At 41.6% G+C, this 15,298-nt stretch overlaps 2 protein-coding genes across 9 annotated transcripts in view; one reads left to right on the top strand and one right to left on the bottom strand.

Moving 5' to 3' along the window:
- The window catches only part of LOC108497544 (serine/threonine-protein phosphatase 4 regulatory subunit 1-like), a 33,252-nt gene extending 29,433 nt beyond the window's left edge, over nt 1–3,819 (top strand). For 5 of the 8 annotated variants that reach the window (XM_017815232.1, XM_017815225.1, XM_017815226.1 and 2 more), the window contains one exon: nt 1,090–3,819. The gene's annotated coding sequence lies outside the window, so the exon portion shown is untranslated. The remainder of the gene's footprint in view (nt 1–1,089) is intronic. The other 3 variants (XM_017815229.1, XM_017815230.1, XM_017815231.1) reach the window with 3 other exon arrangements.
- A 121-nt stretch (nt 3,820–3,940) lies between these two features.
- CUNH20orf85 (chromosome unknown C20orf85 homolog) lies at nt 3,941–14,934 on the bottom strand. The gene is made up of 5 exons (XM_017815195.1): nt 14,902–14,934; nt 10,403–10,632; nt 9,781–9,862; nt 8,724–8,819; nt 3,941–6,630 (listed from the first exon to the last, which is right to left on the bottom strand). Exons 1-5 carry the CDS (start codon nt 14,932–14,934, stop codon nt 6,496–6,498), a joined length of 576 nt encoding a protein of 191 aa, XP_017670684.1. The 3' UTR covers nt 3,941–6,495.
- Nucleotides 14,935–15,298: the final 364 nt, after the last annotated feature.

The raw sequence follows: 15,298 nt of genomic DNA, 5'->3' as shown, positions 1-15,298 counted from the left end.
GAATCTGTTCAAACACCTCCAAATCCAGAATGAGACAATTGCTTACATGGCAGTGCTGTGTATTTATCTACTTCTCCTCTCCACATAAAAGTTGTGTAAATGATCATTATAGAGCCCTTTTCCAAAACAGATCTGCCTCCCGGGGTTTGGAGATGCTTTTACACATCCATGACCATTATCTGCCTGTGCCTTACTGGGCTCCAGGACAGCTCCAGCACCAGTGCCAAACACACACGTGAAATGAATGAAAAACATATTCCAAATAATGGCAGCATTTATGTGATTTGGTGTCTTCTGTGTTCCACAAAGCCTCAGGAGCTGATGGGCACACAGCAGTGCAGGGTCTGACTGCCCAGCAGAACCAGCCTGGTACTGCTGCCAGGTAATGACAGAGCAGCAGTGACTCCAACAGTGTGAATGAAAGGAGAATTAAAAGCAGATTTAGGCAATCCTTTCTCCTCCTTGAGTCCTCTAAGTGCAAAATATACTTCCTATGTGCATGCAGGACACTTTAATTGTGATTTATTGAGTATGAAGAAGATTGTTCCCTCTCAAGTTAAACAGTGCTGGCCCAAGGTGAAGGAGTTAGTCTCAAGCGGTCCATTGCTAGTGCCTATCCCAGTGAAATGCTGATTTTTCTCAGCACTCTTACTGAAAAAAAAACTAGAAGGGCAAACAAACACGGTGAAAGACCTGTTTTGGTCAGACCTGTGGTGAGAGCTGGTGAAAGTTTTCTCATTTGCACATAAATAACTCAAATTGTTATGGATTATTATGGATTCTCTCTTCTTGGAGAACAAAATAATAAACACTGTCCCTCCATGCTCCCTCACCAGCCTGTCAGTTGTATCTTGGCTTCTCCTGAGAGACTGTAAATACGTGGGGCTTGTTCATTAGCAGTATAATGTTAAGATGGAAGCTGTAATGCACGTGATGGGAGCACAAGAAATTACTTCAGCTTTCATTGAAACAAAGGACATGACTGTGCTCTGGCAATAGGAGCATAATGGCTGTTTAATTTTTCCAGACAGGGACTGGAGCTCACTGGGGTTTTTTTGGGCTCTTGTTTTGTTTCTGGTTTTGCTCCAGCTTTTAAGGATGAGAATGTTGTGTCTGACGCGTGTCAGCAAGCAGAGGAGATTCACTAGCAGAGCTGGGTCCGTCTTGCTCCCCGGTGAGGAATAAAAGCATGAACCGTCTCTCACTTCGGGAGGAGAAGGGGGGGCTGTTTCCAGGCTGCGGGAAGTGCGAAGGCATTGTCAGGTTTGGGTCAGGCGGAGCCGGGGCTGTGCTGAGCTCTCAGCAGGACCCATCAGCCGGGTGTCACTCGGCAGCCTGGAGGCATCTCCGGGAAAAGCCAAGACAGAAGTGTGGGGGGCGAAGCTGCCGTGTCTTGTGGTGGTGCAAGACTGTTCTCTGTAACAATGATCTTTGTGGAAAGCAGACACAAAAATGGATAAAAGAATAAAGAGCCTTTATCAAGGAAGCAGAGAAAGAAAATGGCCACTTCTACACTCCCCACAGTTAGATGCTAAATAATGCTGTTATCAGAGCTGTTGTGCCCACATTTAATCCCAGCCTGGTACCTGCAAGGCCTGATCCTGCCCTCAGCTGCATCCAGGGAATCTGGTGTCAGTGGGGCCGCTGCACTGAAAAGGATGGGTAGGGAATGAAGAACTCTGTTCTGTTTATTTCTTCATGGTTGTGTCTGGTTTTGTGCTTTGAAGTTCTCAGATTTATTTAAATCTTCACGTTTATTTTCACTTCTTTAGGGAAGCAGATAAAGCAGGGAGGGGGAAATATGAGGGACGGGGCCAAATTCAAAGTGGAGTCACTTGGGCAACATAAAAAACCTGCAACCCCAAGGTGTAATTTCCATTGGTAAAACCATGTTGAACCAACTAATTGCTTCAAAATTACAGCCAGATTTCAACTTTGTAACTGCAGAGTGCAGCTCACCTAAACCAGGACAAGGGTATCACATGAGGGAGCTTGAAAGAGAACCTCGTGAGCTGCCTCACAGAAAAAATGGTAAAACTGCATTTCACTGTGTTTATTGCCAGGCATTTCCTGGACTCCGGATTTATTGATTTAATCCCTTCTCTCCGTTCCGAAACAATCGAATATATACAAATTTAAAAGTCCCTAAAACAGTAGCTTGCCTCCATGTTGCAATGGACACTGAACAGCAATAGATTTAAGGTCCTTTGGCAATGTCGGGTGGGTGAACTCAGTTTTTGCCCGCGTTTGATTGAAAATTTGGATAGTTGTTTTCCCAGCATTCCTGATTTTGTTTTACATTTAGCTCTCAGTACTTTAGTCCTTGCTGTGTATGACAGAGCAGACTGAGGGCGATGTTTTGTTCACTGGCAACCCGACCAGTTTCAGAGCACAACAGTATCATTTTCCAGCACAGTTAAATTTATTACAGTGTGGTCCTGTGAAATGGTCTGACATGCTTTCAACTATCCAAAGAACAATTTGCTGGGATGTGGAAACCACAGGAGTCAGGAAGAAGGTAGTAGTCTGTGAGTGGGTCTTGTCTGTCTTGCTACAGGGACATGGTTACCTGGGGAAGAAAACACAACACGTTTAGGACCCAGTGCAAGAAGTGCCCTGGGCTGGGATTCACTTGGGGCAGCATTTCTGGTCAGGTGTCACTGACCCTGTTGGATTAATGTTTGTCACTTTGGTACTTTGTAGAATGTGGAAGAAACCACAATGAATCCTTCACTAAAGGGGGAAATATCGTGTGTGAATGGGGAGCCTCAGGTCTCTGAAAAAGGTTTTTAAAATCCTCTGTTTTGTAAGGCAGTCTCAGAACTGGAGTTACTTCAGGCTGACAGAGCAGCCAATAGCAGGAACTGGAGACAGGAATTTGGGCTCGGAGTTAGGAGTGCAATGGGGATCATTAGGACAGTCACAGCATGTAACTGGAGAAATGTAGAAATGTCTCTTGCAGAACCGTGATTATTCTCCAAGCACTCACCTTGTACAGACACTGCATCACTTGCCTGTGCACATCCTGTGGTTGCTTTTCATTTGGGTTCTTTCAAAATGTACAGCAACACTGCATTCTGAGTGCTACTTATTCAGAATCACCATTTCAACTATCATCTAATCAAAAATCTTTATTCTCTGGTGCAAAATGCATTTTAAACAAATAATAATCGTTCAACTCTGAGTTCCTGGTAAAATATCTTATTTAATGAATTTATAAATAGCAAGTGCCAGTTCTGTGCCAATTCTAACAGCACAGAAAAGAACACACTGTGAAGGAAAACACACCAGGTTTTTGTTACCCAATTTTGTTGTTTGTAATATAAATGCTTGTGAGAAAGATAATTCTGATTTCATAGTTCTTTAGCTTAAATATGTTGTCATTTAAGCCTCTGCTCTTATTCCACCAGGAAGCCAGGAAAGCATCTGCAGGCACACAGCCATGGGGGCAGGAGCTGTGCCGGACCTGTTTCCATGCCTTGCTGTGGTGACTGGGGATCAAATCCGGTCACATTTTTGTGTATGCTGTTCTGAAAGCACCATCCAGAGTAAAAGGAGTCTGCTGCCAAAGAACCAGTTCATCTGAAAACAACACTCCAAAGCCGAGCTGGCTTCAGCTCCCTGACAAAGTCCAGTCAGCTGAGGAGGAGTCACTGTGCAGCCCCCCGTGCTCACCGAGAGCTGCCCGAGAGACGACACCAAATGGAAGCTGGGTTGAAGCACAGGAGACATCTGAATATACTGGCACCTTGTTTGCACATTTTTGTTCTGGGTCTATGATTTTTATACAGAATTAAAATTTTCTTGACTTTTGCTGCATTTCTGAAGTTGTTTCATTTCGTTTTGAAGCATTTGCTGGTGTGTGCACTGAGTTTACCAACACTGTCGTGACCCTGGAGATGGTGTGATATTTTACGGTGTGCAGTGACATTTCTGTGCCCAACTTGGCTCCCATAAACAGGTTAATTTCCACAAATTAAAGGCCAGGTTTGAAACATTACAAGGTGATGTAACAATTCTGTATTGGCCTTTAGGATTCTCAGTGGGGCTGATGACTGGGCAGTCCTTTGTCAGCTGCAAATCTACAACTTCTACACAATTTTTTCAGGTATAATGGTAAAACTGAAAGTGCTGAGAAAAGAAATATTGAGGTTTATAGTTTCACATAACATCAAAACATTGAATGCATGGAGCACTTAACAACTGACATATTTCTGCTAGAGGAATGAGTTCCAGTTTTAGACAATACTCCTTGCACATCCCAAATTAGGCTGTATCAAAGTATGTCCTGAAGTAAAGGTACCTTAAAATGGCAGAATGTATAATAAAAACCCCCTTATTAGTACAGAGTTAATATTCAGACATCAGGAATAAGATTCAGAAATCTCCAACTGAAGATGCTGGACAAAGAATTTATTTTGGTTTTCAAAATCTAACCATGGTTCATTTGGATTTCACGTCATACAAACACCCACTGGATATCAGGTGCCAGCTTTGGTTATTTAATACAACTCTGGGAAAACCAGTGGTCTTGAAGTTCCCCTTTCATTTGGCCTGAATTAATGTAATTTTGTTGTTACTAAATTACATACCAATCATTATTATACCTGTTTATATAAATCAGGCAATAAGAGGATCTTTTTATCTTAAAATAAACTGAAGAACCACATGATTAAAATAAGCAAGAGATACAAACCTGGCAATGACAAGAAAGCACACTGATCTAAAATACTGTTCTTACAATGATCTTGGCTGTTCAAAGAACAGTTTAAACAGGTTATGGTTAGTAGCTAAACTGCAATTTAGCTTAAATTTCCAGAGTCTGATTCCAAGTTATTCTTTATTCTGGTTTTTAAGTAACGTGTCTGAAGTTACTCCTGCTATGTGTTCTCATTCTTGGGTAATCCTTCCAAAGGATATGAGTCACTTCTCCATTATTTGTAAAGAATATGGAAAAAGTAAAATATTATTATTTTGTGGGCATTTGGAACTGGATTAAAAAAAAAAAAAAAGGTGGGCTGTTGATCATTGTGAGTCATTTCTTGGGAAGAAGGGAAGAACAAACACTGGCTGCTGACTTACTGCTGTGATAGCCAAGCACTTAGTGCTGACTCAAGAGGTAGCTATTGATGGCTGGAGAACACAATGGAGATCCTGCAGCAGGATTGAAAAGCAAAATCTTTCCTCTTTAAGTAACAAGGAGTTAGAAGGAGCTGCCTGTGTTGACTTCTTGGAGGCTCCTTTTTGTTTAAGCAACCTTCTAGTTTAAACATGTTGGCCAGTTAGAATTACATCCTGCTGCAATGGAGTCTCCTCCGACTTTCCAAAAATCCTGGCAAACCTGCAGGGAACGAAGTGCAAGACTGATCTCCACAGCACGGGGGAGCTACACCAGTAACTCCCAGTGCAATCCTCTGCTGTTCCTGAGTATTGACCTGTCCTGGCTGGGACAAATATTGGTACACACAAAACTGAAGTGACATAAATGCCTTGTAACCCATTTGCATTCTGATCAACTAATTGAAAAAACCCCTGGTTTGATACCAAAACTGATTTTTCAAAGTGACTTCGTGTCACTGTGGCCCTTGCATACTTTATTTGTGTACTGGGAACTACTCAATTACTTATGTGTGTAACTACACAGAATACCTGCAAAGAGCACACAATACAAACCCCAATGTATTTTATAATTATGACTTAACTACACTTATGGTTTGTGTGCTTTTTTCAAGCTCCAGTGGACACACTGTGATGAAGCCTAATAATTGTTTTTTTCTGCAGGTGTTTTTTGGTTGTTTGCTGTGTTTTGTTTTTTAATGAGGAAAGCTTCTTTCCAAACTCAAGGATGCAGTCCCGTGGCAGCCTGAGCCGACTGAAGTCGTGCCTGACACCCTCCTCTGCATCTTCTCATCCTCTCTGTACAGAAGAGATGGTTTTGTGCCAGCAGAGGCACCTGAGAACTCAACAGTGGGCCAGGTCAGTGCTCATGGAAAATTAATTCTAAACACAGATTCCAGCAGTGGTAAGTGATGAATTGGGAATGAGCAGTACAGTTGGATTGTCAGGAACACAGCAGTCTGTATTTATATTTGAAGAATGCTGTGAAACTGAGTAGGAGTAGAGGATCTCATGGAGAAACAATTAAAAAATTTGCTCTGTCATTCCAACTTCCAATAAGTATTTTTAAATTATAGTCTTATTAATGCAAATAAAAATAGTACCTGCTTTGTGACCTTTATCTGAGTGTATTCACTGTTATTTTGAAGTAAACCTGAAGCTGAGTTAACACCTTGGATGCCACAGGTTTCAAATAATCACTAACAAGCAAAATGCTCCATGAAAATACATTTACCAAAATGATTGGGGATGTTTACATAAATCACGTGTAAAGCATAAATATTCAACAGTCCACCAGTCCACCGTGGGATGTGTAGCCAGGACTGCAAATGGATCTGTGTGCCTAATCCTTGGTTCCTGTCAGCGAGGCCCCCGGGCTCAGTTCAGACTCCTGCAGAGGGCTCCTTTGCAGCTCCGGATCTGATGATCGATCTCCAGCTCCAGCCCGGGCACAGCTGATCTCCAGCCAATGAATCCCTGCGTGGTTTTAGGCACTGGAGGAGATGGAAGCACCTAAAATAAAAGGCCCATGTAAAGCTGAATGATGAAAGGGTTTGTGATGGTAACTGCTGTCATGCGACATCATCTTTTGTGCTGTCGTGTGGATGGAAACGAGAATTTATAAAAAAACAGTGGTTCCAAATGGAATTTGCTGAGTTAATATCTTGAAAACATTGGCATTAATGAAAGGAAACAAAAATTTTGAAAGACAGCCCAGGTGCATGCAAGTTTGATGATAGTTTATAATTTAATTAGAATAATTTAGGTGCCATTCTACAGCAAGACACAGGGAAAGAGAGAACTACAAGGGCCAAATTCCAACAAGGCAACTAACTTTCATTTACCACCTTCTAAAACCAAAAAGCAAATTATTGTTTAGTAGTGTATGTTAGCATTCTTTTTTTAAAGTTTGGTACAATCCTAAGGGCTTTAGTGGTTTTATATTCTTAGGAGAAGAATTTTATCTTTGTCTTTAGCTTTTTTTCCATACAGAATAATCATCATCATTATCATAATCATCTTTAATTAATTTCTCTAAACAGGAGAAATAGTGTTTTCTAGTTGCTGTAATATATTTGGTAGCAATGCAGGCACGGAATAATAACTTTATGTCCAAATGCTAAAGATGTTTCTGACTGAGCTGGCTTTTGCATCAAGAACTACTTACTCATTCCACCTTCTTTCTACTTGAAAAGATGGGTAAGCAGCAAGTTAATCTGCAACTAATCTAGCTAAGGAGGAAACGAAACAAAAGCCAGCAGTGTCTGTTCAGTGACTGCTGTGCTTACTTTGGCTGAATCATCTCTGTTGGGCACGTTCTATCATTTTAGCATCTGGGGACTCAGTAGAGCAATACACAGCAAGAGAACAATGTTTCAGTTCTCTTGCCAGAGTTGCTTCACTTTGTTCTTTGGCCAAGATTAGAAAACGTTTATGATATTTAGGTGGAGCAGTTCCTCAAAAAAGATAATTTTTTATGGCCAAAAGTGCCACCCACCGAGCAGGATAATGAAGGGAATCATGTCCCACTTTCGATCTGGGGGAAGGGACAATGAAAAAGCTTTTACTACTCTGACCTAGAGAGGAGAAGAGGGATGACTATTACCACGAAGGTAAATGTGCAGAAAGACACATAGTTCTGAAAAAGGAGGTGAGAAACTTCACTCTGAACATGTAAAGAGTGACCCAAACACAGCTAACCCTGATCTTCCTCCAAATGCCGAGGTGAATGAAGCTCTGATCCCTGTTTCAGTGTGCCCCAGGCTCTGCCCGGTGCTTGAGCAGCTCACAAGTGGGTGACTGTTAACACCCCGACCCCTCACTGCTGAAACGGGACTGAAACTGTAACTTCACTAAAATTGGTGTTTGAGAGTCTACAAACTGAACAATAAGTAGCACTGATGGCAGAAATGATGCCATTTCATTGCTTTGCCGCACTCAGCACTAGCACTTAATTTTTGTTTCAGTTTAATCTCAGTAAAAGCTTTTACAACTTCCTTGCCTTATCTTCCCACCCTTGGAATCCTTTGAAAGAAAGCTGGTTCAGCAAGTAAGAATTTCCAGTCTCCTTTGTTTCCTTAATCTTCTCTAAGTGGACTAACCTTTTTTGTTAGCACCTCCTTACCCTTCTATGAATATATTCCTCTCCCAATGTCACTGCTTTAGCTGCCTGTATAGTTACCCTATTCATTGGCGATTCTCACACAGTATATTTAGAAATTAAACCTTCACATTCTACTGTCCTTTCCAGCTGTTTGATAACGTCAAGGTACTGAACATATAAATCATATAATATAAAATCAAATAACTATTACCTTGCTCGTTAGAACTGACTTCCTATTAATTTGTGCCACTAAAGAGGACAGTGGCATTGTCTATGCCAACAAGAAGACTCTCTTAAATAAAGGTAGAAAAATTACAACCATATCCAAAGGGCAATTCTTTGTCTTAAACAAATGCTTTTAAAGCATTGCTCGGGTTGCAAATGCAGTTTACTCTGACCTTTAGTTAAAGACCCACCTCTACAAGACAACTGGGTTTTAGAGCCTGTGTGATTTCTTACAAGAGATATTGTTGTATTACAATTTAAAATGTAATTTTCTAACCTTAATGTATTTTTCCACAGGTGTCACAGGGCGAATCCGCATGTGTTCTGGAAGCTCTATCTTGGGCTTTGCATCTTTTTTTTCATCTCCTATCAACTAAACCCAAAACATAATTAAATTCTGGACTCTATATAATTTGAAATTTACTGCTCTTTGTGTTATCCACACCATTCCCCTCGTTGCAGGGGAACTTCCTGTTCTTTCCATCTCAAGCTCTTATTTCAGTGCTTTGGAAATTACTGGATTGTTTTTGTTTCAGAAGGTGATGTAATTCTGAATTTCAGGTGGAAGGCTAAATATTGCTGCTACATCATGGGTCCAAAAAGAGCTAGAAATACATCTTATATATGTACATATGTCTTATATGATTACAAAGCAAAGATTAATAGATGCTAAATACACATATTCACCAATAGCAACTGTGCAAAGCTGGTGTGTGTCACAGACCACAGTCACCCAGGATGGATAATGAAACCATGAGGACCAGGTTTCAAAGGTGCTAATTTGGATGCCTACAGGGATTTTCTAAAACTCTTAGAGCAGATTACTTCTACACTTACAACCATGCAGGGGCTGCATCAATCCTGTCCTTTAGCAATGAAGTACTGTGATTCCAAATGGAACATTATGTGCTACTATATTCTAATAACATCACTGAGAAGAGACATCGCTCCAAATATTTTCGTTTGTTGTAAATTCCCCCACTGACAATTTAATTAGCTGGAACCTTTTCCCCTAGATTTTTAAACTACCATATGGATAGACAAAGGGGAAATATTTTCCTGTCAGTGTGCATCTAGTACTTGTTAACACTACTAGGAGTCATGTTTCTCAAGAGAAATATATCAGAATATGCACAGCATATAAATTACCACTTGCTGTTATTTTATTCAGAGGAAAACTGAGTATTTGAACCCAGTGCAGTTCTACCTCGGATCCCAGCTTAGCAAAGCACACTCAGTACATTTCTAGTCTTCAGAGCTCTCCTAATTCTGTGTCCAGATAAATCTGTGTGCGGTTAGATTTCATGTGTTGCTTACATGCCATTCAATTTTACCTCCTCAAGAGGTGTTTTCAAGAACCCCCATTTGTCAGACCATCTTTTTGCAGCATCTCCTTCCTTTTCGACGCATTTTTTCCTGAAACCAACCAAGAAATATTAAAGATTACTTTGAAAACTCTCATTGAAAACCAAAAACCCAATGCACAAAGACAACTACTAATGCTACAAAGCACAGCGGTTTAGCAGGAATCTTTAGATATTTACCTTGAAAATAGCTTTTACCTTATTACCTTAACTTATAACACCAAGTTTATGTGCTAGTTACCATTGTCTGACTCAGAGGCAACAGGAAAACTTTTTCCACAGGTTTGAAACAGTGCGTGTGAACGCAGTGTGTGAGGAAGTGGAGGAGGATGAAAAATAAGCTGCAATGTTCTTTCATTTACTGTGGACTGATTCGATGCTCCACACGCGGCGGGGGATGGAAGCTCTAAAAACCTCGATTTTTTTACCAAGGCGCGCTTGTGAAAGCGGGCACAGTCTTCAAACACACGTGAACTCATCAACAACCCCTTCAGCCCGCGCCTCAGCGCGGCCGCGGGGAGGGCAAGGCGGCGGCGGGAGGAGGAGGAGAGGGGAGAAGCGGCGGCTGCCAGGGGCGCGCTGGGCCCGTTACCAGTAGTTGTCCCGCGCTATGAAGTTGCCGGGCTCCATGGCCCCGGCGGGGCCCCGCTCGGGCCGCTCGGGGGCTGAGGGGCAGCGGCGGCGGGGGGCGGTGCCCGTGTGGGCGGTCACAACATGGCGGGAGGGGCGGGCGCTGCCGGGGGTGGCCACAAAATGGCGGGGAGCGCGCGAGCGCTCCGTGAGGGGTGGACTGTGTCTGGCGTTGCTCCTTCGGCCGCTCCCCTGTGACAACACGGCCGTATCTCAGGGGAAAAAGTGTCAGTTCCCCACGCCGTGTTTTGTTGAGGCACCTCAGGAAACCGCGGGAAGCGCGCTTGGTGTTTTCGGTAAATTTTTTTTTTGTGCGTCTTTTTTTGGGAGGAGGCGTCTTTTTTTGTGCGCCTTTTTTTTGATGCGTTTTTTTTATTTTTTCTTTTTATTATTTTTTTTTTTTTAAACGTTAGTAGGAAAACACGTTTGGGTTAAACTGCTGAAAAGTTGGTACCTCGGTTGAGGAACCAGCCGTGTGTCAAAGGAAGAGGTGTTGTCTGAGCTCTTAGTTTAGGGATTAGCCGGGCTCCCCTCAGCAGCGGAGAACTGAACACTGAGCTGAGAGTCTCTTTTAAACCTGGACAAAGGGAGTTGTCCAACAGCCAAAAGCTTGAACTTTTTTAATCCTTTGAAGTGGACATGAGGAATAGTTGAAGGACGTTGGTTTTTATTTTGTTAATCAGCTTGTCAACATGCCCAATGCTCAGAGTGTATTGTGCTATGATGGGTGTTTGCTCCTGCTCCCCAGTTTTTTATTCCTGGTTCCTCTTGATACACACCAACACTATCTTTTGGTAATTTCAGTGGGACACAACATCAATCCTGTGACATACAGTGTCTTTCTGATCTCTTTTTCTGGTAAATGTTCTTTATGAGCTACATGCCTCCAATAGAAGTTCTGAGAAAGACCTCAACACGCTTTATGGGTTCTATGTGACAATCCAAAAAATATTTACAGCTTGTAAAGAGTCCACTGTGTTCCAATACATTAATATTTTTGGCTCTCCATCAATTTTTTGGTAATTTTAATTTCTTGCAGTTCCTTATAAACCATTTCAACAATGAGTGCAGCCAACTGGCTCTTTGCCCTTGTGGATTTAAATAGTTCCCTGACCTCTTTCTTTCTGTCTGGAGATTGACTTGTGCAAACACTGTAAATAGTTAATGGGGCTCTCTAACACCATGGGCAGTTATTATCCTTATTACAAAATAAATTCAGAAAGGTTTGGACTTAAGATGAGTGGTTTATAGGCAGTGTGTTTGAATGCTTAATTACTAGCCTTTTTTTTTCATAGAATGAAGGATCTAAAGGCCTTAAATGCTTAAGTATGAGAAGACTATATACATTTATTAGTCATTACTCTATTTGAGTAAGAGGAGAAGAAAAACTCCTTCAGTAGTCCTAAAATAGCAATTAATACTGCTCTTCTGGGTCTCTAAAATCATTAAAGTATCAACAAATGGAGTATTTCACTTACATGCCATTTCTTGATTCTCTAATTGATAATTAGACTAGCAATTAAATCATCTGAGTCTCGTATCACACCCATAAATGCTTACTCATTGTCCTACTTAATTAACTCCTGCTGCTTAGTCACATTTATCTCAGGAGCCCTCTTATTGCACTGATGCTTTCTGTGAAAAAAAGTAATTTGTTAATGAAACAATCAAATTTGTAGCTTACTGTGTCAGGGGTTAAACTGCAGTAGCATTTGTCAAGAAAGATGAAACTTCCTGCTCAAACACTGTGAAAATAGAACTTTAAAATGTTCAATTTTTTTTTGTTTTCTGTACTTAATTATTTCTCAGATGAGGGAATGTAGTAAATGAGTAGTTAGTTTTAGATCCTAAGTTCTTATGAACAGAGGGCAATATTAGAATTGCACTTGCACTGTGAGAAAAAAGTGAAATAGGATTTTAATGAGCTAATAACAATACTGAATGACAGGAATACGGGTCCCTTGAGATTCCAAAATCATTTGCTGGAAGTCTGGATCTTGTAGCTACAAACAGCAGCATTTGTCATCACCTGACAAATGTTGAAGAAGATACTCCATCACTTAATGTATCATGTTTAAATAGAATAAAGTCTCAATACTTGGTGCTTCAGATCGATGACCCCTTCCAACTCAGAATATTCTGTGATTAATGAATCCTAGATCTTCTAAGATGGGTAAATTCTAATCTGCATGTTGCCATAAATGCTGAAATTCTAATGCTTCCAGTTCAGAATAGCCAATTATTCAGCTGCTCAGTAGTGCTGCTCTTCTTTCAGAACTTACAACTGTTCTTCCAGAATTTACAACCTGTCTATGACTTGAGAGCAGTGGCAAACAATGTGCATTAACCCAAATGCAGTTTTCTGTTCAGCTGTACAAGTGCTTCCAGCAGCACATAATGAGACAGTGCACGAGGCTCCCACTTTTTCCAAAACTTCAGGATGTTGTGTTGACACAAATACAGGTGGTACTGCTCTGTGAAATAGGTCAGGGGACCAAACTGACTTAAACAGACTGTGCAGAAAGAGAAAGTCAGCTCAGTGTTTTAATGTCTTTCACAGAACAGCTCAACGAGCAGTTGTGCTTCTGCAATCAAGGCAGCAGACAGAACAGAGACAGGAAAAGGTGATGCCTGAGCTGAAGTGAACAACTCAGGGTAGGTGGATATCTTAAACCTCTCCTGCTGCAAAAGACTGTGATGCAACTGTGGCTTTGTTGATGTTCGGAGTCTTCAAGATCTGAGTTAATTTTTGGTTTCTGGAAATCTCACGTCTGCCCTGATAGGAAAATGTTAAGGCTTTTTATATTGCTTGTTTGTGGAGAAAAGAGTCCAGATGAGCACGCAAAAGCTTTCTATGGGATACTCTGAAATTATTTGCAAGAAACAAACCTGTTGTCTTTTGAGTTCTTTGTAAATGTTTGTAAGAGTTGTTTGTTTGTGATTATCTCCCACTGAATATGCTGAGATTTACTTCTAGAGCAGCCTTAGCCAGGTAAGGACTGTCTCAGCTTTGGGTAGACCCAGGTGTGAAGCATCATGAAAGTGCTGGGGAGATTCTTCATCCAACTTTGTCCTCAGCCCGTGTTGTAACACTGTTACTTACCATGAATTGTAGTAACTGCCATTGGGAAATGGGAAAGCAACACTGCAAATGAGAAAGTGTGTAAAAGCTGTGATGTAAAAGCTTGCAGGTTGATAAGAATTTGTCACTAAATGAGGCTTTGAATTGTGTACTTGTTATCTGAAGGGTTGTGAAACAAACTAGTGACTGTAAAGGTCTGGCAGAACAGAAACACATTTTCTTATGGAGAGATGGGTGTTATGGACAGTAATTCTTTCTTCGTGGGAGCAGCTCTAGCACAGGGGGCTGTGCAGCTTCTCTTGCGCTGGTTCCTGCTGGGAGAGGTGTTTGAATGCTGGTTTCTGTGTGGGAAGTTCAGACAGGGCGGTGCCCCACGTGTGTGTGCCATGAATAGCACACCCGTGCTTGCGATTTGGGGAATTATCCCAGAGCTGTGTCTCTAACAAGTGTGTGACCAGTAATTCCCAAACCTTCCTGCGGTGCTCCAGCTTTCGCTGGCACCTCTGGCAGCTCTGCAGAGGCCACCAGCAGTGCTCTGAAGGGGCTGCTGGCTGGGAAAGTAGAACAAATGCTCCGCGCTGATGGGCGATAACAGCAGGGAGGGGGGGGATGTTGATGTCCCCGAGGAAAGCCGCAGAGCACCGGTCCCTGTTCCCTGTTCGTATTCCTGAAGGCCTGCACTTCACACTCTGAGCATTGCCATCCTCACAGATTTTCCTTCAGCTACACTGAGCTTGTGTCTTCCCCTCCACGTCAGCAGTGCCGGCACCTCTGAGAATGAAGCTGTTTGCTGAGGGGTTTATACTTGCATTTGTGTATCTCTGCTGAGGCTCTTGCATTGAAAATGTTTACCAAAAATATTAATTAGTACTGGGAGTTCTATGCTTGCTGGTCTGTGATTTGCAATATTGGGTGTGGAATCTGATAGAGGAGGTTGTGAGCATAACTTCAGTGGCTTTTGCTTTTAAATAGTATTTCAGACATAGGCAGCCTGAGACTGCCTTGTTATGGTTGCTGTGATTCAAGCAACAAAACCCCATTGACACTATAAGCTCAGGCTTCATTCAAAAAACCTGCTAAAGTCTATCACATCAAGAATTTGTTAATATGTTAATTGGAGTTCCTGAATTTCCATGTATGGAAGGAACCCAATGGCTTGGTTAGAATCATATGTTGTGGCAAAATTTAGAACTGTCATCTTATTGTGGCTGTACTTATCCAGTGGCTTTTGAAACAGTGAGGGTATGTCTGTTTTCTCAACAGTAATGTGTTCCTTTTTTTCCTCCATAAAATGGCACTTGCAGCTACAGCTTTTATGCACATTTCTCTGGACTTTGTTTGGGTTTGAGCTTTACACTAAACCTGATGGATACACTTACGTTTCTGTTGTACCTGGTGGAATAAATACACATGCCCTCCAAATGAAATTATTTCTTCTGCTGACATGGAGACCTTTGTCACCTTCAAACTGTATTAAAATCCTTTAGTAATTGGTGTTGTCTCTGAGCACAACTCCCCAGCCCTGGTTGCAGAGAGCTGGCAGAATGCTGCCCTACTGCAGTTTCCAAGAATATGGCCCCACTTGTAGGCTGCTCAGGGTAAAAATATCTTGTAAATGCCAGTGTGCAACACTTAACAGAATTCTCCTGCTGCTCTGTGCTGAAGTACCTAGGCACAATATGAATTAAAGATGAAGGAAAAGGACACAATTTTAAATTTTTGTTGCGTTGTATACACTGAAATAAAACTCTTCATGGTCTGTGAAAGTATTTTTTG

Source organism: Lepidothrix coronata, unplaced genomic scaffold, assembly GCF_001604755.1.
Source record: "Lepidothrix coronata isolate B3197 unplaced genomic scaffold, Lepidothrix_coronata-1.0 Scaffold49, whole genome shotgun sequence".
Classification (NCBI taxonomy): domain Eukaryota; kingdom Metazoa; phylum Chordata; class Aves; order Passeriformes; family Pipridae; genus Lepidothrix; species Lepidothrix coronata.
Note: the sequence above shows the minus strand (reverse complement) of the source record. Positions and strands in the feature narration are given on the sequence as shown.

Coding starts and splice junctions, on each gene's coding strand:
- CUNH20orf85 (XM_017815195.1), bottom strand. CDS start 14,934: ATGTGTATTTATTCCACCAGGTACAACAGAAAC. Junction 10,633..14,901: donor CCACCAGGTACAACAGAAAC/GTAAGTGTATCC, acceptor GTGTTGTCACAG/GGGAGCGGCCGAAGGAGCAA. Junction 8,820..9,780: donor TGAAAACACCTCTTGAGGAG/GTAAAATTGAAT, acceptor TTTTGGGTTTAG/TTGATAGGAGATGAAAAAAA.